This window comes from Eulemur rufifrons, chromosome 25, assembly GCF_041146395.1.
Source record: "Eulemur rufifrons isolate Redbay chromosome 25, OSU_ERuf_1, whole genome shotgun sequence".
NCBI lineage: Eukaryota > Metazoa > Chordata > Mammalia > Primates > Lemuridae > Eulemur > Eulemur rufifrons.
The window spans coordinates 22,391,989-22,418,777 of NC_091007.1; the positions used below are offsets into that span (position 1 = coordinate 22,391,989).

The 26,789-nt window shown below is 36.1% G+C and overlaps 1 protein-coding gene across 1 annotated transcript in view; it reads left to right on the forward strand.

The window, feature by feature from the left end:
- The first annotated feature begins 2,648 nt into the window (after window positions 1–2,648).
- The window catches only part of CCDC7 (coiled-coil domain containing 7), a 93,966-nt gene continuing 69,825 nt past the window's right edge, over window positions 2,649–26,789 (forward strand). Inside the window, exons 1-8 of the mRNA XM_069458853.1 lie at window positions 2,649–2,927; window positions 4,727–4,810; window positions 12,745–12,828; window positions 16,448–16,468; window positions 16,782–16,818; window positions 22,464–22,626; window positions 23,948–24,009; window positions 25,440–25,496. Coding sequence (XP_069314954.1) covers window positions 2,649–2,927; window positions 4,727–4,810; window positions 12,745–12,828; window positions 16,448–16,468; window positions 16,782–16,818; window positions 22,464–22,626; window positions 23,948–24,009; window positions 25,440–25,496 — 787 coding nt within the window. The remainder of the gene's footprint in view (window positions 2,928–4,726; window positions 4,811–12,744; window positions 12,829–16,447; window positions 16,469–16,781; window positions 16,819–22,463; window positions 22,627–23,947; window positions 24,010–25,439; window positions 25,497–26,789) is intronic.

Sequence of the window (26,789 nt, forward strand, 5' to 3'; positions counted from 1 at the left end):
GTCCTCATTTCTTTCCCTTTCCCCTTCCCCTTCCCCTTCCCCTTCCCCTTCCTCTTCCTCTTTCCTTTCCTGTCCTGTCCTGTCTTCTTTCCTTTCCTTCAGGATCTCACTCTGTTGCCCAGGCTGGAGGGCAGTGGAGCGAATAGCTCACTGCAGACCTGAACTGAGCACAAGAGATCGTTCTGCCTCAGCCTCCTGAGTAGCTGGGACTACAGGCACATGCCACTACAACCATCTATTTTTAAAATTTTTTCGTAAAGAAGGGGGTCTTGCCATGTTGCCCAGGCTGGTCTCGATCTCCTGGTCTCAGAGATCTCCAGCTTCAGCCTCCCAAAGTCCTGGCATTATGGCATGAGCCACCAGACCTGGCCTGTTTTTTCTTCATATAAGGACATAGTCATTGAATTAGAGTCCACTGTAATACTTTAAAAAAATCTCTCCCTATCCGCCTCCTCTTCCCTTCCCACCCTCTAGTACCCTCTGTTCTATGTTTTACTTCTATAAGATCAACTTTTTTTAAGCTTCCACATATGAGTGGGAACACGTGGTGTTCAATTTTCTCTTCCTGTCTTACTTTGCTTAACATACTGTCCTCCAGTTCCATCCATGTTGCTGCGAATGACAGGATCTTACCCTTCTTATGGCTGAATAGTATGCCATTCTCTCTGCCACATTTTTTTTTTATCCATTCATATGTTGTTGGACACCTAGTTTGATACCATATAAACACGGGAGTACAGATGTCTCTTTGATATGCTGACTTCCTTTCCTTTGGATAAATGTCCTGTAGTGGGGTTATGGTAGTTCTAATTTTAGTTTTTTGAGGAATTTCCACACTGTTCTCCATATTGCCTGTTCTAGCTTGAATTCCCACCAACAATGTATGTGTTCCCTTTTCTCTGCATCTGTACCAGCATTTGTTATTTTTTGTCCTTGTGATAACAGTCATCCTAACTGGAGATGGTACCCTCATTGTGATTTCCCTGATGATTAGTGATGTTGAGCATTTTGTCATATATTGTTGGCCATTTGTATGTCTTCTTTTCAGAAATGTTTGTTCAGATTGATTGCCCATTTTAAAAATTGTATTGTTTGTTTTTTTGCTGTTGAGATGTTTGAGTTCCTTGTATATTCTGGATATTAATTCCCTGTCAGATGAATAGTTTGCAGATATTTTCTATAGTTCTGTAGGTTGTCTTTTTACTCTGTTGATTGTTTCCTTTGCCGTATAGAAGCTTTTTAGATTGATATAATCCCACTTGTTTATTTTTGATTTTGAGATCTTATCCATAAAATCCTTAGCCAGACTGATGTCCTGAAGCATTTCCCCTATGTTTTCTTGTAGTAGTTTTATGTTTTCAGGTCTTATATTTAGGTCTTTGGTACACTTTGAGTTGATTTTTGTATAGGCTGAGAGGTAGGAGTCTAGTTTCATTCTTCTGTATATAGGTGCCGGGTCTTCCCAGCTCCATGTATTGAAAAGACTGTCCTTTCCCTAGCGTATGTTCTTGGAACCTTTGTTAAAAATCAGTTGGCTGCAGATATGTGGATCAATTTCTGGGTTCACTACTGTATTCCATTGGTTTATGTGTCTGTTTTTATGCCAGTACTATGCTGTTTTGGTCATGACAGCTTTGTAGTATATATTGAAGTCTGGTCATATGATGTCTCCAGCTTTGTTCTTTTTGCTCGGGATTCCTTTGGCTATTTGGGGTCTTTTGTGGTTCTATACACATTTTAGGATTTAAAAAAAGTCAACATTTTCCATATGGAGATAAAATGGTGTAGGAAAAAAGCTATATTTTTTGCCAATTGACGTATGTTGAAATTCCAACTTTAACATTTATTTGCTTTGTGACTCTTGGCTTCTCTGAACTCAGTTTACTCATATGTAAAATGGGAATAATGATATATATAAAGGACATATATTAGCTTAAAATGATTGACCTTTTACTATTATTGTTATTATATTTGGGCTTAAGTAACTACTTGATGTAAATTAGATACTGTGATAACTGTATTCTATTTTTCTTTGTTTTGTTTAAGTAATTGTAACTCAAAGGAGCCCAAAGTGGGCCGGGCGTGGTGGCTCACGCCTGTAATCCTAGCTCTCTGGGAGGCCAAGGTGGGCGGATCGTTTGAGCTCAGGAGTTCGAGACCAGCCTGAGCAAGAGCGAGACCCCATCTCTACTAAAAATAGAAAGAATTATATGGACAGCTAAAAATATATATAGAAAAAATTAGCCGGGCATGGTGGTGCATGCCTGTAGTCCCAGCTACTCGGGAGGCTGAGACAGGAGGATTGCTTGAGCCCAGGAGTTTGAGGTTGCTGTGAGCTAGGCTGACGCCACGGCACTCACTCTAGCCCGGGCAACAGAGTGAGACTCTGTCTCAAAAAAAAAAAAAAAAAAAAAAGGAGCCCAAAGTGTAATTGTAGCTTCCAGGTGTTGCTTGATGTACTCTGAGCAAATTGCTGTAGCATGAGAACAACAAAAACAGAACTGTAGTATGTGAATTTAATTAGAATAAACCTATTTTTTGTTGTTTAATTAAATAGTGTGATATTTTCTCTGAATCTCTTAATGTTTTATTCACAGGGAGGAAGAACATTTTTTCATCTATAGTTTGGAAGCTACGTTAATAACAAAATGAAGTCAGCAAAGCATCTGTTGACCACTAGTAAGAAGTTGGCAAGTGTTTCAGAATTAACAAATAAAAAAGGACTACTTCTCTTACCGGTGTCACCTATGCCAAAGAAAAAACTCAGTCCAAAATTAGTACATGATAAAATCGAACCAATGGTCCTAAGATCTCCACCAACAGGAGAATCTGTTGTACGGTATGCTTTGCCTATTCCATCGAGTAGGACAAAGGACTTAGAAGCAGAAGATGAAACGACCAGGAAAATTATCAGAAATCTGAAGATGGTAAGACACTTGTTGGTCTCTGTGTTGGGGAATACCTATGACCATCCCCAGGTTTGGTGACTTGTTAGGAGGACTTGCAGGACTCAGCATATAGTCATACTGATGACTAAAATTTATTATAGCAGGTACATGAGGTGGAATGTGGAGGAAATCAGGTCTAAGCTTGCAAGAGTCTTCTCCCTTTAGTGTAACACAGAATATACTTAATTCCTTTAGCAATGAATTGTGACAGCACATGTGAAATGTATAGCAGGGAAAATTACTCAGCACTCAGGGTTTTTACTGGGGAGTTGGTCACCTAGTAAACTGTTCCAAAACTCCCAAGTCCCACAAGGAAAGCAGGTATTCAGCATAAACCACATTGTTTGTACAAACAGTTTAGGGACAGTGAGCTGCTCTTACTAGTAGGAACCCTCCTGAAATCTCAGTTCTCAGATGCAAGGTTAAGGCCAACCACGCAAGCAGGCCTTTATAGGGATAGGCCACTCTAAGTCTTATGCCTGCTTTTTGTTTTTTTTTTTTTTTTTTGAGACAGAGTGTCGCTTTGTTGCCCTGGCTAGAGTGAGTGCCGTGGCGTCAGCCTAGCTCACAGCAACCTCAAACTCCTGGGCTTAAGCGATCCTCCTGCCTCAGCCTCCCGAGTAGCTGGGACTACAGGCATGTGCCACCATGCCCGGCTAATTTTTTCTGCATATATATTTTTAGCTGTCCATATAATTTCTTTCTATTTTTTTAGTAGAGACGGGGTCTCGCTCTTGCTCAGGCTGGTCTCGAACTCCTGACCTCGAGCTATCCACCCACCTTGGCCTCCCAGAGTGCTAGGATTACAGGCGTGAGCCACCGCGCCCGGCCTTTGAGATAGAGTCTCACTCTGTTGCCTGGGCCAGAATGCCTTGGCATCAGCCTAGCTCACAGCAGCCTCAAACTCCTGGGCTCAAGCAATCCTACTGCCTGAGCCTCCCGAGTAGCTGGGATTACAGGCATGCGCCACCATGCCCGGCTAATTTTTTCTATATATTTTTAGTTGTCCAGTTAATTTCTGGCTATTTTTTAGTAGAGACGGGGTCTCACTCTTGCTCAGGCTGGTCTCGAACTCCTGACCTCGAGTGATCCTCCCACCTCGGCCTCCCGGAGTGCTAGGATTACAGGCATGAGCCACTGTGCCTGGCCCTTATGCCTGCTCTTAACTCTTCCCTGTGCTTCAGAAACTTTAGCTATTCGTGTGGAAAAAAAATCCTCTTTCTTGGTTTCTTTTTGCACAGTGATCCAGAATTGAATTGTTTGTAAATGTAGTAAACATCAAATGAGAACAGTGAGGAAGAACACTAATGTAAAAAGAATATATAGTTTGTCAAACTTCCAAAATACAAGTTTGTTCAAAGTTTGAGGGGTTAGGTCAGAGAATTTCTTTTAAAAATTGATTTCTTTCTGGTCTCCATCTTTCTATTTTCCGTATTCTCTTCAGAGGAAAAAGTCAAGGCAGTCAGACTTTGAAGAAAACTCTACTTAATGCTTCAACCATTCATGGACAGACCCTCTCCCTTTTAGGTACCTGTCAACAGAGAAGTCATAAAGTCATAGAGAATCTCTCCACTGCTAAGAGGAGGATAAAGGACTATTGCCTTTTCCTCATAATGATATGAGATGGGGTATGAGATGGAAAATTTAAGTTTATGGCACTGGCAGAAATAAGTCTTGCTGCTAAAAAGCTCCTCGCGTGGTTGCTTAAATATCTTTTATGTTCCATAAAATAATTTTAAACTATGAAAGTATTTAATTTGCTTTGATGTTTTTAATAGGTTGTTTCTAGTTTGGAAGAAACCTATGGATTTAACATTGAAAATGCTTCTGTGAAGCCTGAACAGAAAGAATTATCTTTATCTGTAAGTATAGGTAACATTAATGTAGACACATTATCACTGAAAAGGGCCAAGATTTTCTTTTGGAATCCGTATATGTTCTCAGAATAAATTCCCCATCCATGAAAATGATCCTCCTAGGAAATTAAAGTACTGAACTGATTTTTCCATTTTCTGCTAATAACTTCTCTTAAAGTTTAATTAAGGCATATCTGTATCTTGAGACTGCTTTTAATAATGCTGCTTCTTCTGTTTAATTTTTAAGCATGGGCTTATCTATTGGTTTGAGATTTATATTCTATATTACATCAAGAAAGTATTCTTCCATTTCTAGCTTATTAAATAAAAAACCCCAAAAGAATAAATGGGGTTAACAAATGGATTTATTGTGTATATTGAAGTAATGCAACTATTGAGGTAATTATATCGTTCTTCAATCTGTTGAGTTATTTTATTATTAATATGAACCATACTTTAATATACTTTATACATAGATACTACTCTTTTATTATATAATTTAGTTTTATTAATTAGGGATTGAGTTTAGCTCTATGTAGTGAAACACCTATGCTGAGTCTTTTAATTAATGAATGTAATATGTCTCTCCATTTATTTAGGTCTTGTTTGATTGCTTTCATTAGCATTAAAAAATTTTCATTATATAGATCCTAGGCATGATTTGATAGATATATACATGGATATTTCATGGTTTTTTGGAGTGATTGTTAATAACATTATGCTTTAAATTTCAACTTCCACATGTTTGTTACTAGTAGAGAAACATGAGTGATTTTTTGTGTTGATCTTATGTCTTGAAACTTTGTTCAATGTATTTTTTTCATTTTAGGGGTTTTTATGTAGATTCCTTGGGATTTTCTACATAGACAATCATGTCATCTTTAAATAGGGACAGTTTTATTTCTTCCTGTCCAATCTGAATGCTTTTTATTTTCTTCTCTTGACTTACTGCGCCGGCAGTGGTTTCCACTGTCCACTGAGGAACGGTGGTGAATTCTGAGGGCTGCTTTCAGACGAGGGTAGGAGTACTGTTCCCTACTTGGCACCACTAGTATCACCCTGGTGGGGGCATCGAAATGCCACTTATTACTGCAAGGTAGGTGATGGAGATTTGCTCTCCAGTTAGCACTGCTGCTACAACCCTGGTGGGAGACATGGTGCGACAGCTTTCATTGCCACATTATTCTTGAGCACTGCTGATGTATATGAGGTGGTGGTACAGAATTTTTCTTGGTATTTGGCTCAAGTAGGATAGGTATTGCCAAAAAGTTGTATGTTATTCTAGAGACCCCTTTTCATAGTCCTTTGGCTTTTCTTAGGGCTTTTTTCATTTGTGCTTATTGGCAGTTGCAGGTTGCAGACTTTTCCAGTGCCCCATCCAGTATATGCAGGTAAAAAGAAAACTCAGGGAACTCATTGACGTGTGTTCATCAAGAGCTAAGATTCCTGCTGCCTTCTTTCCACTTTGCAGAATCTTCCTGTGTTTGTTGTGTTGAGTCTAGGGTATTTTAGTTGTAGGAGAGAGGATTGGAGGAATGGGGTTAGTCCATCATGGCCAGAACTGGAAGTCCAAAATAATTTTTTAGTTTTGATACAATCTATGTTCTAAAGCATGTTTTGTCTGATACCGGCTTTCTTACGATTAATCATTGCATTTTATATCTTTCAAAGTTTTAATTCCAAACTATTTATAAGTGCATATTTATTGTGTATCTCTTTGAAACAATAGAGTTGAGTCTTTTTTATCCAGCCTTGATAATCTGTCTTTTAATTGAAATATTTAGTTTACTTACAATTAATTAATACAATTACATGTCATTTCATATAATTATTGTAATAAAATGTTAATAAACTAATTTAACTTAAGTCTACTCTCGGCTGTTTGCTCATTTTTGGTCCCATATAGTCTTTGTTCCTTTGTTCTTTCTTTTCTGTCTTATTTTGGGTTAATTATGTATCTTTCTTAGTATTTCATTTTATTTCCTTTTTTGGATTTTTACCTGTACCCTTTTTTTGTGCTTGCTGTAGGGATTCAATATATATTTTAAACTTATCAAAATTTTTCTTGAATTAATATTATAACACTTTGTTTCTAATGTGAGAACCTTATAGCAATACAATTTTATTAACCCTACTTATTTTTTGTGCTGTTGTTGTTATATCATTGTTTCCCTTTTTTTCTCTGACTGCTTTTAAGATTTTCTCTTTCATTTTTAGCAGCTTGAGAAGACAGGTCTAGGTGAGGTTTTCTGTATATTTGTTCTGCCTGGGGTCCACTAAGTTGAGTCTGTAGTTTGATGGTTTTCACTAAATTTGGAAAATTCATTATTTCTTCAGGTATTTTACTGCCTCTCCTCTGCCCTTTTATGGGACTCTAACTACACATATATTACACTGCTTGATAGTATGTAAGAAGTTATTCATACTCTGTTCATTTATTTCACCGTTTTCTCTTTTTGTGCTTTAGTTTGGACAACATATACTACCTTATCTTCAAGTTCACCAATGCATTCTGTAGTGTCTGATATGCTGTTAAACTCTATCTGATAATGTTTTTTATTTCCAATATTACAATTTTTATATTCAGGATTACCTTTTGGTTCCTTTTTAGAGATTTTTGTATCTCTCCTTCTGTTATCAATCTCTTATTCTCTCTTCCTGAAAATTCTTGTATCTTAATAATAGATTAAAAAAAATTCCTTGTCCACTAATTTCAATATTGGGATCATCAGTGTTTGCTTTACTGACTTTTTTCTTTTGACTGTGGATCGTATTTTCCTGGTTCTTCATATGTTTTGTAATTTTTCTTATTGGATTCTAAGCATTGCATATAAAAGAACATTGGAAACTGAGGTATAATATCTTGTTTTCTTTTGTTTCCTAGAGAATGGTTGTTGTTTCCTTTGTCTGGCTTTTAGGTCAAAGGGCTAAGCATTCACATTCTGCTAAGAATTGAGTTGAGGTCCGCAGTTAACCTTTAGTTAGGTTGAGTTCTCATCTGATTTGTCTAATTCACAATCTCACCTATTGTTACTTTCCCTGAAGGGCTGATCTTTTTGATCTTGTCAGTATTTGAGCTGGCAGGAGTTTGGATTTCACTTTTAAATAGTTTTGGTTCACATTTTGCTTCAATCCTGGCAGAGATTCAAAATACAATCACCACAGGGACATGCAGGATAAGCTTCTCTGCTTTCTAGCCCCTCCTTTTCTATAGTTGCATAATCACCATCACAATCAAAATATGAAACTTTTCCATTATCCCACAAAGCTCCACTGTATTCCATTGCAGTCAGTTCTTTCCTCCTACCTTGGATCTAGACAGCCACTGGTCCTTTACTATAGTTTTCCATTTTCTAGAATTTCATATAAATTAAATCATACAGTAAGTAGCCTTATTTATTGAGGTTTTTTCCCTTATAATGCTTTTGAAATTCATCCATGTTGTTCTATGTGTCAGTAGTTTGTTCCTTTTATTGTGAAGAGTATTCCATTATATGCAATACTGCCAATTTGTTTATCCATTCACCAGTTAATAAACATTTGGGTTGTTGGATTCAGTAGCTATTTTGGCTGTTACGAATGAAGATTTTATGAACATTTGTATACAAGTCTTTGAGAGGACATATGTGTTCATTAATCTCAGATAATTTCTTATGAGTGGAATTGGTCGGTTATATTGTAAGTATATCTTAAGATTTATGAGAAACTACCAAACTGTTTTGCAAAATGGCACTACCATTTTGTGTTCCCACCAGCTGTGTATGAAAGTTTCAGTGGCCCCACATCCTTACCAAAACTTGGTATTGTCAGTCTTTAAATTTTGGCCATTTCTATGGGTATGCAGACCTCCTTTTCTTTTACCTTCTTGGCAAAATTCAGGGTGGAGGGGTTTGGTGGAGAAAAATGGTAAGGTTGAGTTATTTATCTTCAGAGCTATCCCTTATTCTAGTTGATATGCCAGGCAAAATGACTGTCAAAGGCTCAGTTGGGTTTTCTTTTTTTTTTTTTTTTTTTGTTGAGACAGAGTCTCACTTTGTTGCCCAGGCTAGAGTGAGTGCCGTGGCGTCAGCTTAGCTCACAGCAACCTCAGACTCCTCGGCTTAAGCGATCCTACTGCCTCAGCCTCCCGAGTAGCTGGGACTACAGGCATGTGCCACCATGCCCTGCTAATTTTTTCTATATAGATTTTTAGTTGTCCATATAATGTCTTTCTATTTTTAGTAGAGACGGGGTCTCGCTCAGGCTGGTCTCGAACTCCTGACCTTGAGCAATCCACCCGCCTCGGCCTCCCAGAGTGCTAGGATTACAGGCGTGAGCCACCGCGCCCGGCCTTAGTTGGGTTTTCTTCATCCCTCCAAATTCTGTTTGTCAATGACAGGTCTGCTTTTAGACTACACCCACTGGTCCAACTGCCCACTTCCCTCAACCATACTGCCCTTTAGGTATGGATATGGCTTTTGTTCTGTGTTCATCCTATGAAGTGCTTGTTCTTCTGTGGAACTCAACTCATCCAGTCTTCTTGTATCCTTCCCTTTTCAGTATCCTCATGGAAAAGCATGAACATTATTTTATTTTGTGATGTAAACACTTCAGTGAAGGCATCTCATGTCTTTTTACATCCTAATCTTAAGTGACATTTTTGTCCTTAGGCTCTTTCTAGAACAGCTACCCAACACTTTCTTTTTGTCTCATTGGCCTGATTAGGACACATGATTACGCTTATTGGTAAATGGGGCTGGGAAATTTGTTATTATTGTTATTATTAGCTGTGTACATTGCCATCCCTAACAAAATTGAAGTCCTGTTAGTAAAGAAGGAAGAATCAATATAAGGTAGGCAACTATAACAGTAGTCTGTATTATAATATATTCTACTTATCTCACAACACTCCTGTTGTCACAAGTCTTGATGATTACAATGTCTATGCAGAAGAGCTTTCCAAATAATCTAGTATTTTAGTTCACTCATTTTTTTTTTTTTTTTGGTAGATCTTTAGGTGACTTATTTATTTATTTTTTCCCCACAGGAGAAAGGTTTTTTTTTTTTTTTTTTCTATTTCAGCATATTATGGGGGTACAGAAGTTTAGGTTATGTATATTGCCCTTCCTCCCCGCCCCCCTGAGTCAGAGCTTCAAGTGTGTCTATTCCCCAGACAGTGCGCATCGCACTCATTATGTAGGTAAACACCCATCCCCCCACCCACATCTGCCCGACACCAGATTAGTGTTATTCCTAAATGTGCTCTTAGGTGATGATCAGTGAAACCAATTTGATGGTGAGTACATGTGGTACTTATTTTTCCATTCTTGGGATACTTCACTTAGTAGAGTGGGTTCCAGCTTTATCCAGGAAAATACAAGAGGTGCTATATCACCATCATTTCTTATAGCTGAGTAGTACTCCATGGTATACATATACCACATTTTATTAATCCACTCATGTATTGATGGGCACTTGGGTTGTTTCCACATCTTTGCAATTGTGAATTGTACTGCTATAAACATTCGGGTGCAGGTGTCTTTTTTATACAATGTCTTTTGTTCTTTTGGCTGGATGCCCAATAATGGGATTGCTGGATAAAATGGCAGGTCTACTTATATCTGTTTAAGGTATCTCCATATTGCTTTCCACAGACATTGCACTAGTCTGCAGTCCCACCAGCAGTGTATGAGTGTTCCTGTTTCTCTGTATCCACGCCAACATTTATTGTTTTGGGACTTTTTGATAAAGGCCATTCTCACTGGAGTTAAGTGATATCTCATTGTGGTTTTGATTTGCATTTCCCTGATGATTAGAGATGTTGAGCATTTTTTCATATGTTTGTTGGCCATACTTCTGTCTTCCTTTGAAAAATTTCTATTCATGTCTTTTGCCCACTTTCTGATAGGGTTGTTTGATTTTTTTCTTGCTGACTTTCCTGAGTTTTAAATAGATTCTAGTTATCAGTCCTTATCAGATGTGTAGCCTGCAAAAATTTTTTCCCATTCTGTAGGTTGTCTGTTTGCTCTTGTGACAGTTTCTCTGGCTGTGCGGAAGCTTTTTAATTTGATCAGGTCCCATTTATTTATTTTTGTTGTTGCTGTGATTGCCTTTGGGGTGTTCTTCATAAATTCTTTGCCTAGGCCAATGTCTATAAGAGTTTTTCCCACATTTTCTTCTAGAATTCTAATAGTTTCGCACCTTAAGTTTAAGTCTGTTATCCACTGTGATTTGACTTTTGTGAGAGGTGAAAGGTGGGGGTCCTGTTTCGAGTTCACTGATTTTTTTTTCCTTCAACGATCTACCTCTATCACTAATTGGTAAGGTGATATCCTCTAGTCCTTGTCATGATTAGTAGCTGTTTCATAATTTGAATGTCAACAATTCTATTTTCTGGCCACCACCTCCTATCTTTTCCACTCAGTTCTTACTCCAAAAATCCTTTGATTTCACTGGGACCTACAAGCCATTGTTCTTACTGCTTTTTAGTGTCCCAGGTCCTCTTTGTGTCCTTACTCACCTAGCCTAGATAGCATGGTCCACTATTATCACTCCCTGCACATGTACTTTACTCTCTTTAAAACCCTTTCGTGCTTTATTGATCTTTCTTGGTTAAATTGCAAACCTGGTCAAACTGATCTCTGTTTTCTCCATATCTGTGACACCTGAATGTAGGTAGAAAAAAATCCCTAAGAATGCCAAAGGTCTTACTTTATATTTGTGAGTAATAACCCTAGTCCCTTCATTTCCCACTCTCCTGGGTAATTACTTCAGTTTTTTTCCTCTCTTCTATATAATTATGGTCTTTACTATGACAGAAAGTATGTGAGCCTATGAGTATGTTTAAAATGCAATGCTCGGAGAACAGACTCTTCATGAAGAACCATTCTATAAGAATCCTAACTACATATAAAGTACCTAATATTTATTATGGGTCAACTCTGATTTACAGATCACTGCTCTACTAGAAGAGATTTAGTCATTGTGATGTTTTAAGCTGTAACTATCTTTTTCCTCAGAGTTTTTTATTGCCCATTAGGTGAAAGGACTACAGCTCTTGGCAAGTATACTTATAATCAGAAGTTGTAGTTAGCATGCATTTTTTTTAACATAAAGAAATATTTTAAAGGTATACATACATTGGTTACTATTTGGAGGGGCCACCCAGAAATTTCTAGAGAGTAAGACTTGATTTTCTGGACTGTGTAGAGGAAAATGAGAGGAGAGACATAGCTGCGTATATGTCATTAATGGACCACTCCCTGGAATACGTTTTTTTCCACATATTTTTTCTCTGGGAGAATTTGTTAGGATAGCATTTGAAGCATGGTGTCTTAGTCTGTTTTGCATTGCTATAAACGAATACCTGAGACTGGGTAATTTATAAAGAAAAGAGGCTTATTTGGCTCACTGTTCTGCTGGCTTTACAAGAAGCATGGCATCAGCATCTGCTTCTGGAGAGGGCTTTCGAGAGCTTCCAGTCAGGGTGGAAAGTGGAGGAGCTGGCATGTCACATGGCGGGTGAGAGAGGGAGCCATAGACAGGGAGGAAGTATCAGAGTTGTTTTTAAACAATGGGAGCTCAAAGGAACCAGTAGAGCAAGAACTCACTCATTACCTCAGGGAAGGCACAAAGCCATTCATGAGGGATCTTCCTCCATGACCCAAACACCTCCCACTCAGCCCCACCTTCAACTGCGGAGATGGGATTTTAACATGAGATTTGGAGGGCACAAACATCCAAACTATATCTCTTAGAATGTGCTTTCTTTCATATTTTTTTCTCTGGGAGAATTTGTTAGTATAGCATTTGAAGCATGGTTTCTTGCCTTATATTTGAAGAGACATCAATTACACAAAATTAAAATATTTAAAATTAAAGTAGTTAAATATATTAAGACTAGAAATGCATATGGATTCTGAAAGAAAAGTAACTTTTTGTTTTATTATTCTTTTTGAAAGGTTGGGGATGATCTGAGTTCATTCTTGGAATGTTGTTCACAGTTTGCAGCTCAGGTTGAAGAAACTGTTAAGGAAGAACGTAATGTAGGTATTCTGTATAAACTGCCAAGTATAAAATCTTAAAACCTGTGTTGGTTGTTGAAACTTGAATGTGATAGCCAGTCAGCAATATTAGCCTAGATACAATGCCTTAAGGAGTTATACATGGCATTGTTCAGCATTATTTACTTATTTTTATTCTTTTTTCATCAGCAAGGGTATTATGTCCAAATCAAAGATTATGCCACTGACCCACCACTAATAAGACACGAATTTTGAGTTGATTTTTCAATAGTTGTGTGGGTGTTAATGAACTGCCATATCCCCTCACTCAGAGCAGTTAAGTAGTTACAAGATAGTTAAAAATATTGACAAGGAGACAATCAGCAACAAAGGGAGAGTGATTGGCCATTAATAGAGAATGACTACACAATTATGCTTTAGTATCACAGCCCTTATCAATTATCCAGAGTAAAAAGTAAGAATATATAGAGTTGTTTATATTGTCTTTTTCTTTCGTATGTTGGTATACACTTGATTTCTTGTTTTTGGCAATATTATTTTTTAAATTGGCATATAATAATTAATGTATTTTTGGCATACATAGTGATATTATGTACAGTGTGTAGTGATATTTTGGTACAGAGTAATTAGCATATCTGTCACCTCAAACATTTATCATTTTCTTGTATTGTGAATATTTAAAATCCTTTCATCCAGCTACTTAAAAATATGTAATAAATTATTTTTAACTACAACTGTAGTTATCCTACAGTACTATAGAACACTATAACTTACTCCTCCTGTCTAGCTGCAATTATGTATTCTTTAGCCTACTTCTGTCTATGCCCCTTCACCCCTACCCTTCTCATTCTCTAACAGCCACTATTGTGCTATCTACTTCTATGAGATCAACTTTTTTTTAGCTTCCACGTGAGTGAGAACATACAATATTTATCTTCCTGTTCCTGGCTTATTTTTCTTAATATATCTTCCAGGCCCATCCATGTTGCCACAAATAACAGGAATTTATTCTTTTTATGAGGCTTAATAGTATTTCATTCTTTATATATGCCATCTTTACCTATTCATCTGTTTTTTCAAAATTCTTTATTTTTATTTTTTTAGAGACAGGGACTGGCTCTGCCATTCAGGCTACAGTACAGTAGCACAGTTATAGCTCACTGTAATCTCACATGCCTGGGCTGAAATGAGCCTCCCACCTCAGCCTCCCAAGTAGCCAGGACTACTGGTGTACACCACCATGCTTGGCTCAGTTTTGAAAACTTTTATTGGTAGAGACAGGATCTGCTATGTTGCCTAGGCTGGTTTTGAACTCATGGCCTCAAGTGGTTTTCCCACCTTGGCCTCCTAAAGTGCCGCGATTACAGGCATTACCCATGGCATCCCATCCCATTCATCTGTTGATGAACACTTAGGTTGATTCCATATCTTGGCTATTGTGAATAGTATGGCAGTAAACATATGAGAGCAGATGACTCCTTGATACACTGTTTTCTTTCCTTGGGATATATACCAGCATAAGATGGCTATATATGGTATGTGGTAGTGCCATTTGTAGTTTTTTAAGGAACCTCTATACTGTTTTCCATAATGGCTGTACCAGTTTACATTCCCACCAACAGTGTATGATACTTTTTCTTTTTGATAATAGCCATTTTAACTGGGGTGAGATGATATGTCATTGTGGTTTTGATTTATATTTCCCTGGTGGTTACTGATGTTGAGCATTTTTCCATATACTTGTTGACCATTTGTATGTCTTTCTTTTGGGACGTACTTATTCAGGTCATTTGTCCATTTAAAAATCAAATTATTTGTTTCTTTACTGTTGTTTGAGTTCCTTGTATTTTCTGGAGATTAATGCCTTGTCAGATGAATTTTTTTTTTGCAAATATTTTCTCCCATTCCGTAGATTGTCTATTTATTCTGTTGGTTATTTCTTTTGCTGTACAGAAGCTTTTTAGTTTAATTTAGTCCTTATTTATTTTTGTTTTTGTTGTATTTGCTTTTGGGGTCTTAGTCATAATTTTTTTTTTTTACCTAGGCCAATGTCCAAAAGAGTTTTTCCTAAGTTTTCTTCTAGAATTTTTCTGGTTTCAGGTCTTACATTTATAAACATCTTTAATCCATCTTGAGTTAATTTTTGTATATGGTGAGAGATAGGGATCCACTTTAATTCTTCTGCATGTGGCTCTTCAATTTTCCCAGCACAATTTATTGAAGAGGACATCCTTTTCTTAGTGTATGTTTTTTTTTCTGTTTTGTTGAAGATCATTTGTTGTAGGTGTATGGTTTTATTTCTGGGTTCTCTATTCTGTTCCATTGGTCTGTTTGTTTACTTTTATACTAGTACCATGATGTTTTGGTTACTATTACCTTGTAGTATAATTTGAAGTTGGATAATGTGATGCAGCCAGATTTGTTCTTTCTGCTGAGGATTGCTTTGGCTGTTTGGGCTCTTTTTAAATTCCATATGAAATTTGGGATTTTTTTTTCTATTTCTGTGAAAAATGACATTGGTATTTTGATGGGAATTGTATTAATCTGTGAATCACTTTGGGCAGTGTGGACATTTTAATAATATTGATTCTTCCTGTCCATGAGCATGGGATATTTTTCCATTTGTATGTATTATCTAGGATTTTTTGCATCAGTGTTTTGCAGTTTTCCTTGTGGAGATCTTTCACCTTCTTGGCTAAGTATATTCCTAAGTTTTTCTTTTGTAGCCATTGTAAATGGGATTGAGTTCTTGATTTGATTCTCAGCTTGGCTGTTATTAGTGTATACTGATTTGTGCACATTCTAGGAGTCTTCTGGAGGAGTCTTTAGGGTTTTATAGATACAGGATCATATCATTGGCAAACAGGGATAGTTTGACCTCCTCTTTCTTTAATTGGATGCCCTTTATTTTTTTCTCTTGGAAAGAGAAGTCATAGAACTTCCAGTACTATATTGAATGAAAGTGGTGACAGTGGGCATCCTTGTCTTTTTCCAGTTCTTAGGGGGAATGCCTTCAACTTTTCCCCATTTAGTATGATGTTGGCTGTGGGTTTGTCATGCATAACTTCTATTATTTTGAAATATCTTCCTTCTATGCTTAATTTGTTAAGGATTTTTATCATGAAAAGGTGCTGGATTTTATCAAATACTTTGATAAAGTATTTTATCAAATACTTTGCATCTATTGAGATGATCTATGATTTTTGTTTTCAGTTCTGTTTATGTGGTGAATCACATTGATTGATTTGCATATGTTGACTCATCCTTGCATCCCTGGGATGAAACCCCCTTGATCATGGTGAATTATTTTTTTGAATTTAAATTTTATTTCTTACCTATTTTGAGAAGATATATGAAATGATTTATATGAATTATTTGGAGGCCTCCTAATATAGGTCTATAAGGGTAGAAAATTATTTTTTATTCTAGAATTAAGTTGTCTTTGCAAGATGAACTCAAAACACTATCTCTAAATATAAAAGTATTATGATTTTGGACTGTAGATTTATAAAGGTATATTTTAACAATGAGTGCTCTTTTGTGATTGAAAATTACAAAAGACTTGAACTAAATATTATATCATGTCATACATTATGAAGAATTCTATTTTAAATGTATTAATTAAAACTTTATTTTCCAGATTTTGGAATCTCTTTTTAAGGTATGTTCAATATAATACAGCTTGAGCCTACTAAAACTTAATATAGGAATACATGTACATGAAAAAGAGGTTTCTAACTTTTGAGGAAGTAAAAGAACTTCCAAACTTGTAGCTCTATACATTTAAAAACTTTATATTCAGTTGTGTATTGCATTAGTTCCATTCTGAATTCTAAGTGATATTTTGGTCAGGAACTGATAGGTGGTAGATGAGAATTCACAGACACAGATACACATATATGTACACATTTATTTTACTGCAGACATTTAACTTGTCATTAACTATTTCTTTTTTGTTCCTTTTTTTTAAAAAGTGGTTTCAGTGGCAAGTCAATCAGATGGAGGAAGTAAGTATAAGGTTTCTTAATTGTTAATTAAATTAATATTTTAACTCATTTGAAAATCAATTTCAAGTATGTGTAAGTTAAAAATTTTTAAATAACTGTTGGTCATAAAGTAATCTTTTGATTTAGTTGGAGAAGGAATAAGTGGATGGAATAAAATGTTTCTTAGTGATTTACACATTATATTCCTGCATATATCTGGTATACTTCAAGTTTGACTGACAGATTCTTTCTCCTAAAATTGAATAACGGAAACTACTTGATTATTTTTTCTTAATTTATATAAGAGTAACTAACAAGAGAGAATTTATCAATTAAAAATTTGTGCTATGTTTAAACATCATGCAAAATGTGATATATGTGTAGACATAAAATTATATATTGATTTTCTCTATTTAATGTGTTATTTTAAAGATGTTCTTTTGTACTTTTGATTTTCAGGTACTTTACCACCAGTTTGAGAACTACTGGTTTCTGTCCTTAGAAACTTTTAATTCTATTCTAGAAAAGACTTTATATGTGCTGTTAGTATAGCAGAATGATTTCCAGGGTAGCGATGTACAGAAATGTTTTAGTTCTCCCTTGGTCACACTTATGGTGCAGTCCAGTTAAATACTCTTGAAGCCCAGGCTTTTCAAAGAAAAGAGGCTGATTTACTTGGGATACAAAATTAAAGGTGAAGATAGAAACTGCAACTATATCCTAGTACCTTCTAATTATTTTACCTCTGGCCTCAGAGTAGAAGAGTTTCATGATCTGTACACTCTTTGCTTTAGGATAGATGTGATTAACATTGAAAGAGTGTTAGTGGGTCTTCCTTGACTATGGCATAGTGGTCTTTATCTTTCCAGAGAAGTAGTGTTGGGATGAAGTCTACTATTCCTCTACTTTTTTGTAAAATGTGTACTTCTTTGAAACTTGGGAAATTCAACTTGTCTTCTGCCTTCTTACTTTCATCTATCAACCTCTTTTTATTGTTTTATTCATGAGTTTGCCTTACTGTTTTCTTTTTACACCCAGTCTTGTCGATGTACATGACCTATCCAAAACCATGGCCTCTCAGTTCCTTGACTTCCTCATTTCCAAAGATCCAGTGTTCTTTACCATTGGCCTTCACTTAACCAAATTGCTTTTTCTTTTTAAATCTCCAATTCAGACAACTTATTCTTGAACTACAAATTTCTACCTTTCCAATTATTACTTTAAATACCTCTCTTTGACTTCATCAAGACCTCCAGTTCATTCATTCTCTCTACCTTCTTGCAATCTTTTTATTGTTAATCCTTCTATTTAGCTTGGAGACTGTGTACTTCATCACAGTGAATTTTTTTAACTACCTAATGTCCCTTATCTCTTTCTTTTTTCATTGCCCCAGTCCTGTATATAAAATTTAACCCAGAATAAATGCAATTATTTACTTTCTCTGGCCCTATAGCTTAGCTGTGAAACACTGCTGAAGGAAATATTAATAACACAGTGGGTAAGACACGATTACTCCAAATACTGCCTGGCAATTCTATTGCACTTCTGAAAAAATTTCAACCTTTGCCAGCTACCATCTACAGTCCACTCCCTCTGTCCCATTTTTGTCTTCACTCTCATCTAATCACTTGGAATGCTCTAAATACAAGCCATTGGTTGGGACCCCTTCAATTCCTGCCACCATACAAAATATTTGTATCTATACTCATTTTCTCTTCCTTTTCTTCTATTAAAACAGAGATATTGTTCCTCCTAATACTTAAGACTGATTCCTTCCCTTCTGTTTTGGGTCCCATCTCCTCTTACCTACTTGAGAACTTTGATTAGTCATTCTCTCTTGTATATTCAACCACTCTTATTCAGTTGTGTCCTTTCTTTTAGTTTTTAAATATGCTCATCCATCTCTCATTTGATGCCACATTCTCCTCCAATTTTAGGCCTTTCATTAACCAATTTTAAAAAATTATTTTGTACACAAATTTACTCACATTAGGGAAACAGTAAATTATTGTCAGAGAATAAAGGCAAAAAAGATAAGTGAGTGGAGAGAAAAATATTGTAAATGGTCTTTGAACAACTAAACTAGTTTGCTGTTTTTAAAAAGTATTATTCAATTGATAAACTAGTACCTAGCGAAGAGGTTAATCTAGGCATTTTTTCCTTGTAAGAGCCAACCAGGGGTATCAAGTAAAACAATTTGAGTTGTTCACAGATTTTCTATTAATATAAAACCTTAAGAGTTTAGCTGTGGAGCATATGTTACAGGTTTGGAGCCAAATTTATATTAATTTACTATACACTATGTCTTACTTCCTGAGCAGTTCTCAACCTACCCAGACTAAATACTATCTCCATAACCAAGAAAACATTCTGTCCATCTGGTTCCTCATAATTTGTATGTAAATTCAACAGACATTTTTCTTTACCTCAGCCACAGTTAACATTATTTATTACTCTCTGCTTTTTGAAACAGTTTTCCTTTGGCTTCTGTGAATTACACTCTCCTGTCTGTTGTTTTACCTCTTTAGCTGCCTCCTTTTCAGAGTCACCTGCTTTACCCCACCAGTAAATGTTAAAGTGCCTCAAGATTTTATCCTTTGCATTCCTTTTTTCTCTTTTTACTCCAAACTTTCTCCCTAGTCAATCTTGTCTAGTTTTTCCATTCAAGTATTACGTTTATGCTGGTAATTTAGAAACATACACCTTTTGCTCAAAACAATTTTCTGGAAGTCCAGGGTTGTATACGATTACTATGAGACTATTCCACCTCAAGTCCAATGGGTCAAAACTAAGATTTTTTTTTTACCCATAAACTCATACCGCTTTTAGTGTTCCCTATTTCAGTGAATGGTAGTACTATTTATCAAATTGGGTAAACCGGAAATGTGGTAACCATCCTTGACAACTCCTGCCTATTCCTAATACTTAATCCATCCATGAATCCTTTTGATTTTACCTCCTAAATAGCTGTCATATTTGTCCACTTTTCTCTGTATCTATTGTTTACACATTTCGTGTTAGTTGCCGTCATCTACAGTACACCTGAAATCCCAGTTTATGCATTCATAATCCCCGGGAGGAATGCTCACTACACAGCTATACTTCCAATATGGAATTATAAGTTTTTCAGTGTTTAAACCCATAATTACTTTTCTTGGATAGTTTCTTAATTTGGTGTATCAGGTGTATTTGGTGTATCAGGCCTAAGTGTTTGTATTATCTTCTTCCTTTCAAGGCGTGTTTCTTCAAGGAGTGTAGTTGATGGAACATGTTTAAATGTCACCCAAGATACGTGTTATAAATGCACATTACTGAATTAGAATTTTTTTTGTGTGTATTTGTGGGTTAGACATCTGTTGATTTAAAAGGCTTTCTTAAGATATTCTTATGCACACTAACATTTGAGAATCTTGGAACAATATTCTTTTTACTGCTGACAGGTTTTATTGTCAGAACATGCTGGTGAGGCTGTGGTCATGTTGTGTTAACAGAGATACATGTTGAAGTCATCAGAGTATATGGTGAGTTCCACCAGAGAAATGTAGAATGAGCCTGTAACCTGTGTTCTTCAGGGTTCTCGTGTTGGAATTTGTGCTCCATAAATCTCTGATGAAATTATTTAGCTGATAATCCTACTGTCTATTCCATACTGCTTTAGTTCCATACCTTCCTTTCTTCTCCTAGAAAAGACTTCCATTCAGATTTAATCCCTATTGGGAAATATAATGTATCAGTTAGAGTCTAATCAAGAGACAAAAACCACACAGTAATTTGATTAGGAAAAGTTTTATGTAAAGAATTATTATAACAGAGGGCTATGTCTACTAAAGGGGCACAGAAAATCCTAACAAATATAGGATTAGAAGACACAGGGAATAGCCTCTACTTCGAGGATGGATGTAAGTAGAGTTCTCAAAGAAGGAACAAATATGAATACCCTCAACCCACCCCTCCCCCCAACCCAGGGCTAAGATCCAGACCTTCTGAAGAGGGAGCAGCTGTCATCACTAGATGGCAAAGTTTGCAGGGGTGCCACGTAAGGGGAACTTGAACTCACTGGGATGCTGCCCATGAGGGTGATACACCAGAAGTCCACTCTCTGTGGTGCTGTGAAAAACCGTCTTGTAGAGTTACTGTATCTCTTGCTGGAAAGCTGTCTACAAGGGTGATATGCTGTAAATCCTCCCAAAGGGAAGTTCTGCGCCGGTGGATTTTGCTAAGAAGTTCTGGGGGAGGCTGCACATGGGAATGTGCTATGCCAGGGACCTCACCATGAAACCATCTGTAGGGGTCGTGCTGTTGAAACTGGCTGGGGGTGAGTGCTACTAGACACACTATGCACTGCCCTACTAGTAAACAGAGAGAGGTGGCAAAACGAGGAAGAAAAGCTTCTTCCGCCTCCAGTGCCTCTCTAGGACCCTCTGTTGACAAAAGTTCACATCATGCCACCTGTTGAAGAAGAAATATTCCACTATTACAAGCAAATAAATTTTTGAGATGAGAGATGATAGATTGATAAATGTACCTGATTAGTTTATCACCTTTTAGACTCCATTTATGATTAGTGGCCTCTTCTTTGAGATCTTTCCTTTGGCCATAGAGTTTCCATAGGTCTCCTTCTTCCCTTCCTTTCCCTTCCTGCTTCCTGTTCTGCATTCTTTTCCTTATCTTCCTTACACAATCTCAGACTTCTAGTTTATCGTCCAGCATTCAGTTCTTGCTGTTATATCCTAATCCTAATCCAGATAGTCATTACTGAAATGAAGTCTCTTCTCAATCCCCAGTGCTCAAATTTCTCTTTGCTAGGGCTTTGACCTCTTTTTTTCCCCTCCAGTTTTTCCTATCATGAAGATTAGAGGTGTCTACATGAGTGGGTATCTGAATTTAGGGGAAGCAATTATTTAAGAATTAAGCAATTATTTAAGAATTACTCTTATAAATATTCTTTGCTATTTTTCTGTCAAAACTTTTTTCCCCCAATTGCTATTCTCTTTATTTATGTCTGCATATATTGGCTGTTTCTATGTTTCTTTCGCTGTGTTTTTGAACACACTCATTCTTGTTGAACTTTCTTTAAGTAGACCTATTTACCTAGAACACTAGTTATGTTCATCTTATTCTGTGTATCTTACTGATTTTTCCCACTGCCTGTTACTTTTTAGCTTGGTCTATTCCAAAGGTCTTGCAACACTTAGGTAGGTCTCAGTTTTTTTTCATGCAGACTGAGGATGCCAGGGCCATATACCTTTATGTATTAACTTCTGGGAGTTAGTAGTAGAGGGTATTTGAGAGTAAATTAGTGTTGTTCCACAATTTTTCACAGTAAGGGTATATTTAGAAAGAATTTAGGGGAAACGATTATTTCAGAATTACTCTAATAAATATTTTGAATTGAACTTATTGGACTTGCTTAAAATTCCTATATATTAAAATAATAAAAGAGGGTTTCAGTTTAGACATGTAAAAGTCATCACTGAGCTATATTCTATTTATAGATAATTGCTTGAATATAGTTGTAAAATATATCAGAATATTTGACTATGGCCATAGATAAGAATAATATTGTAAAAATTACTTAGATTTGATAAAGGAAATAATGAAATTTCTTTGAAGGATGGGAGCAAAATTGGTATTTCCCAACTAACTGGTTAATTTTATTATTTTAGATAGGTAAAGATCAAACTCTTTCAGAACCAGAGCTTCCAGCACCTGACAAAACCATCAGTTTAAATATTGCACAAATATTAAGGCGTATACAAAAACTTGAAGAACTGAGAAGTTGCTTTACACAGGGCTCTAAATACTCCTTGAAAGCCATGTTGTCTAAGCCCATGTAAGTGAAATATAAGAACTAATTGAATTAAGAACAATAAGAGGGGGTATATAGTTAGCACCAAACGTAAGATGATGAGTCAGATAATATGGCTAAACATAGAGCTTCTAAATCAAATCAGGTCTAGTGAGCTTGTTTCTGTCTGAAATTTGTAATAGTCTGAGATGGCTCTGTCCAATACAGTAGTCACTGGCCATATGTGGCTATTCAAATTCAATTCAATTCAATAAAAAAAATCAGTTTCTTAGTCTTAACCAGCCACATTTCAAGTGCTTAGTAACTACGTGTGGCTATTATTAGAAAGTTATGTTGGATGTTGAGATATCTGGCTAAAAAAACTCTTCTTTCAGTTTTATCAGATAACTCCCAGTAACAAATAGGCAACTATTTAAGAACTGATTATATATTTAATTGTTCATGAGCACCTTCATTAAAAATTATAGGAACAACTTATCCAAGTAAAAATTTTACATTTATATAAACAACTATGCTTTTGCATTAAACATACATGAAATTTTTAATTTTATGGTGTTAAAATAGAAAGTTTATACCCATAATTGGGAGGGGCTACTATTTATCATATAATTACTTTATTGGTATCTCTATCTGTCAGTGACTTAAAGGAATGAAGGGAGTGGTACTTGAGTTGGTTCCAATGGGGGTTGCATAACTAGATCCTTCACTCAGGGATTCAGATATGTTTACTTGAGCTATTTTTTATAAGGCATGAAATTAGTTTCAGACCATAGTGTCTGCTGTGTTTTAGGTATTTTTCTAGTAACTTTACATGTATAATCTCCATTGATCCTCATAACTTCTTTATGGGGAAGGTTCCCCAATTTTAATATGAAGAAACTGAAGCTCAGAGAGGTTAATTAACTTACTTGAGGTCATATAATTATGACCCAAATGAAACAGGTTTTGGGGTCAGGTAGTCTCACTCCAGAACTTGTCCTCTGAAACATTACATCATTGATAATAATGTTGATTAAAAGAAACCTCATGTTTCTATTGAACTTATTTTTGTTATTTTGTTAATGTTGTTGGTATACCTAATTATATTCAAGGAATACATGGAATTTATAGAATTACATAGTTTGACTTTTATACTTATTTGCTCATTACTAATTTACCTTAGTGTCTGTGAATAAAGGTTAAAGAGTACGTTAATTTTTATTTTACAAACTTCATATGTCTAGACTGTACATTCTAGTTCTTATTTAAGTGTAATTTAAATTCTTATTCTTTGATATATTAAAACATATTTATTGAAACTTTAACAGGGATATATATTAAAACATATTTATTGAAACTTTAACAGGGATAAAGAAAATCTACCAAAAGAAGGGGAAGGTTATGAAACCATAGGGCAGAAAATTGAAGGTAATTCTATTTTATACATGTTTAGCCTTTATAGGGTTTCCTAAGTGTATTAACATATTTGGACTTACAGTTTTAAAATTTATAGTTATGAAATTATGAAATAGTAAATTTGAATAACATTCAATAGTGATTTTGATATTTCAATAAAAGTTCCTATTATGTTCCAAATTCTAGGAACATACAAAATGAATACAAGTTGGTTGTCAGCCTCATGAAATTCACAGCTTAGAAAGGACACAAGTACATTATGTAGCATTTCAGTATAGTTTAATGCATGATAAAGGGTAATTTGGATTGGGTCCACAGAAGGGAGCAATCTGTTCAACCTGAGGGAGTTAGGAAGGTTTTATGTAACCTTAGAGGGTGAATAGGATTTAGTCAAGTAAAGAAGGAAGATATTTGGCATTTTAAAAGACGATAATAGCACGAACAAACAGGGAAGTGCAACTGGATTGGTATTAGAGTGTGAAGTGATAGATAGGGCTAAGGTAGGAGAGAGTCTAGTTATAGAGGGATTGGATGCCGTGCTAAGGAGCTTGGACTTTTTCCAAATATAATAGGGAACTGGCCGGGCGCGGTGGCTCACGCCTGTAATCCTAGCACTCTGGGAGGCCGAGGCGGGTGGATCGCTCAAGGTCAGGAGTTCGAGACCAGCCTGAGCAATGAGCGAGACCCCGTCTCTACTAAAAATAGAAAGAAATTATATGGACAACTAAAATATATATAGAAAAAATTAGCCGGGCATGGTGGCGCGTGCCTGTAGTCCCAGCTACTCGGGAGGCTGAGGCAGTAGGATTGCTTAAGCCCAGGCGTTTGAGGTTGCTGTGAGCTAGGCTGACGCCACGGCACTCACTCTAGCCTGGGCAACAAAGCGACACTCTGTCTCAAAAAAAAAAAAAAATATAATAGGGAACCATTGAAGATTTTTCAAAGGGGAGTGACACTGTCAGATTTAATTTTAGAGAGATTATTCCGGCCACATTGTAGAAGCTAGATTTGGGGACTAGGAGTAGTTATTATATCTCTTAGGTGTGTAATAAGTACCTATATTAGAGCACTGGTAAAAGAGAAGACCAGGGACAGACTGGAGAAATATTTACTTGATAAACTTGGCAAAACTTGGTGATTGGATATGAAAGAAGGGAGATCAGATGATTATGGTACCACCAACTAATATAAGAGAATATTAAGAGTAAAAACAAGTTTTAATGAAAAAATGATGGGTTCATAATCAGCTGTTACCCACATTGTTTCAGATATTACCATTTATTGCTTGATTGGGAGGATCTGCAGTATTGGCAGCTATTATTTTTTCATAGAGTTTCCTTTCTCTTGAATGAGTTATTAAAAACTATAAAATTTAAACTCAATTAGTATATATAATTTCTATTTGAAATTCATAATGATAAATACACCTTTAATTATTTCAGAATTCATAAAAACCCACTCAACCGAAGAATCTGTAGATACTTCTGCAATGGAACCACGTAAGTTTCTACATATTTAAACATTATTGTCTTAATAACCTCTATCGAGTACATTAATTTCTAAGTTAAAGTGGTGATTATTAGGGCAGCAACACAGATTCCCTGGAGTTTGGAGCCATGCAATTGAGCTGGTTGTCAAGCAAATTTTGAAATTCTTAGTTAAGGTGGCGTGTTATCAAAACTAGACTCATTTTGGAGAAGTGTCATGCTAGTACTTGGAATGGAGGATTTTGAGTTGTGATTAGAACATCTATTGAAATGTTGGCAGGCCTTTGAGGTAGAGCATTATAAGTTTAAGAGATGGTTTGTAGCTTTTATTACCAGGAATATACTAATACTTTAACTGCAGTTAAAGTATTTAACTTACTTGCCAGTTCATGAATACAAAGAGCTGCTAGAACTTGTATTTCAAATTTCTGACTTTTTGTCAACAGAAAGGAAAAATTACTTTGCTCATGTCTTAGTACTGGAGAGAATTTTGAAATAATAGTCCAGTGTATGCTATGGAATACAGTTTAGATGTAGAATGAGATTTGAATTGAACAAATTGCCGGTAATTCTGCCCTCTTTCAACTTCAGCTTGAAACCCTAGGGTTGCCATGTTTAAACCAAGGACAGCTGCATATTCTACAGTACTTCCAAGTTATATAGAGATTTCTGATCCAAGAGAGTTCTGACTGATGAGGTGGGGTAGAAAGGTATCTAGACCTTTGGAGTGGGTAGTGAAAACCTCTTTATACATCTAGGGGAAACCTCTGTATACCTATGGTGCTGTCTCTCTCTTTTTCTCTCTTTCAGTCTGTGAGGTTGCTTTCTCCCTAATACTGTGCTCTGTGAATCCTAGCTGACTTGGTTTCCCAAACACTGAACTTTGTCTCCTAAACTGAAGGAGACCAATAGGCTCTGTTTGGGCTGCCCTTCCTTATACTATGGGCTGGAAATTCCAGGCAGTAAGCTGGTGTCATCCTAGGGCCCTTCTCCTTTGTTGTCCTTGTGTATTGTACTTACTGTTTTCCAATTTATGAATACCATTGTTTCATATATTTTTGTCTAATATTTAAGTGGTTTAAAGTAGAAAGGTAATTCTGGTCTCCAATGCCTCATCATGGATGAAAACAGAAAGACCAGTGGAACACATCTTCCAACCACAAAACTAAATTTCAAAAGGATCAAGTATAGTGGAAATTTTACTCATGGTTTTCAGGAAATCAGAGAACAGGGTTATATTACACAATGTGGAGAAAACCCTTTTGCAGATTTCTAAGTCTTTTTTCCCCATGGCAGTTACTTTAG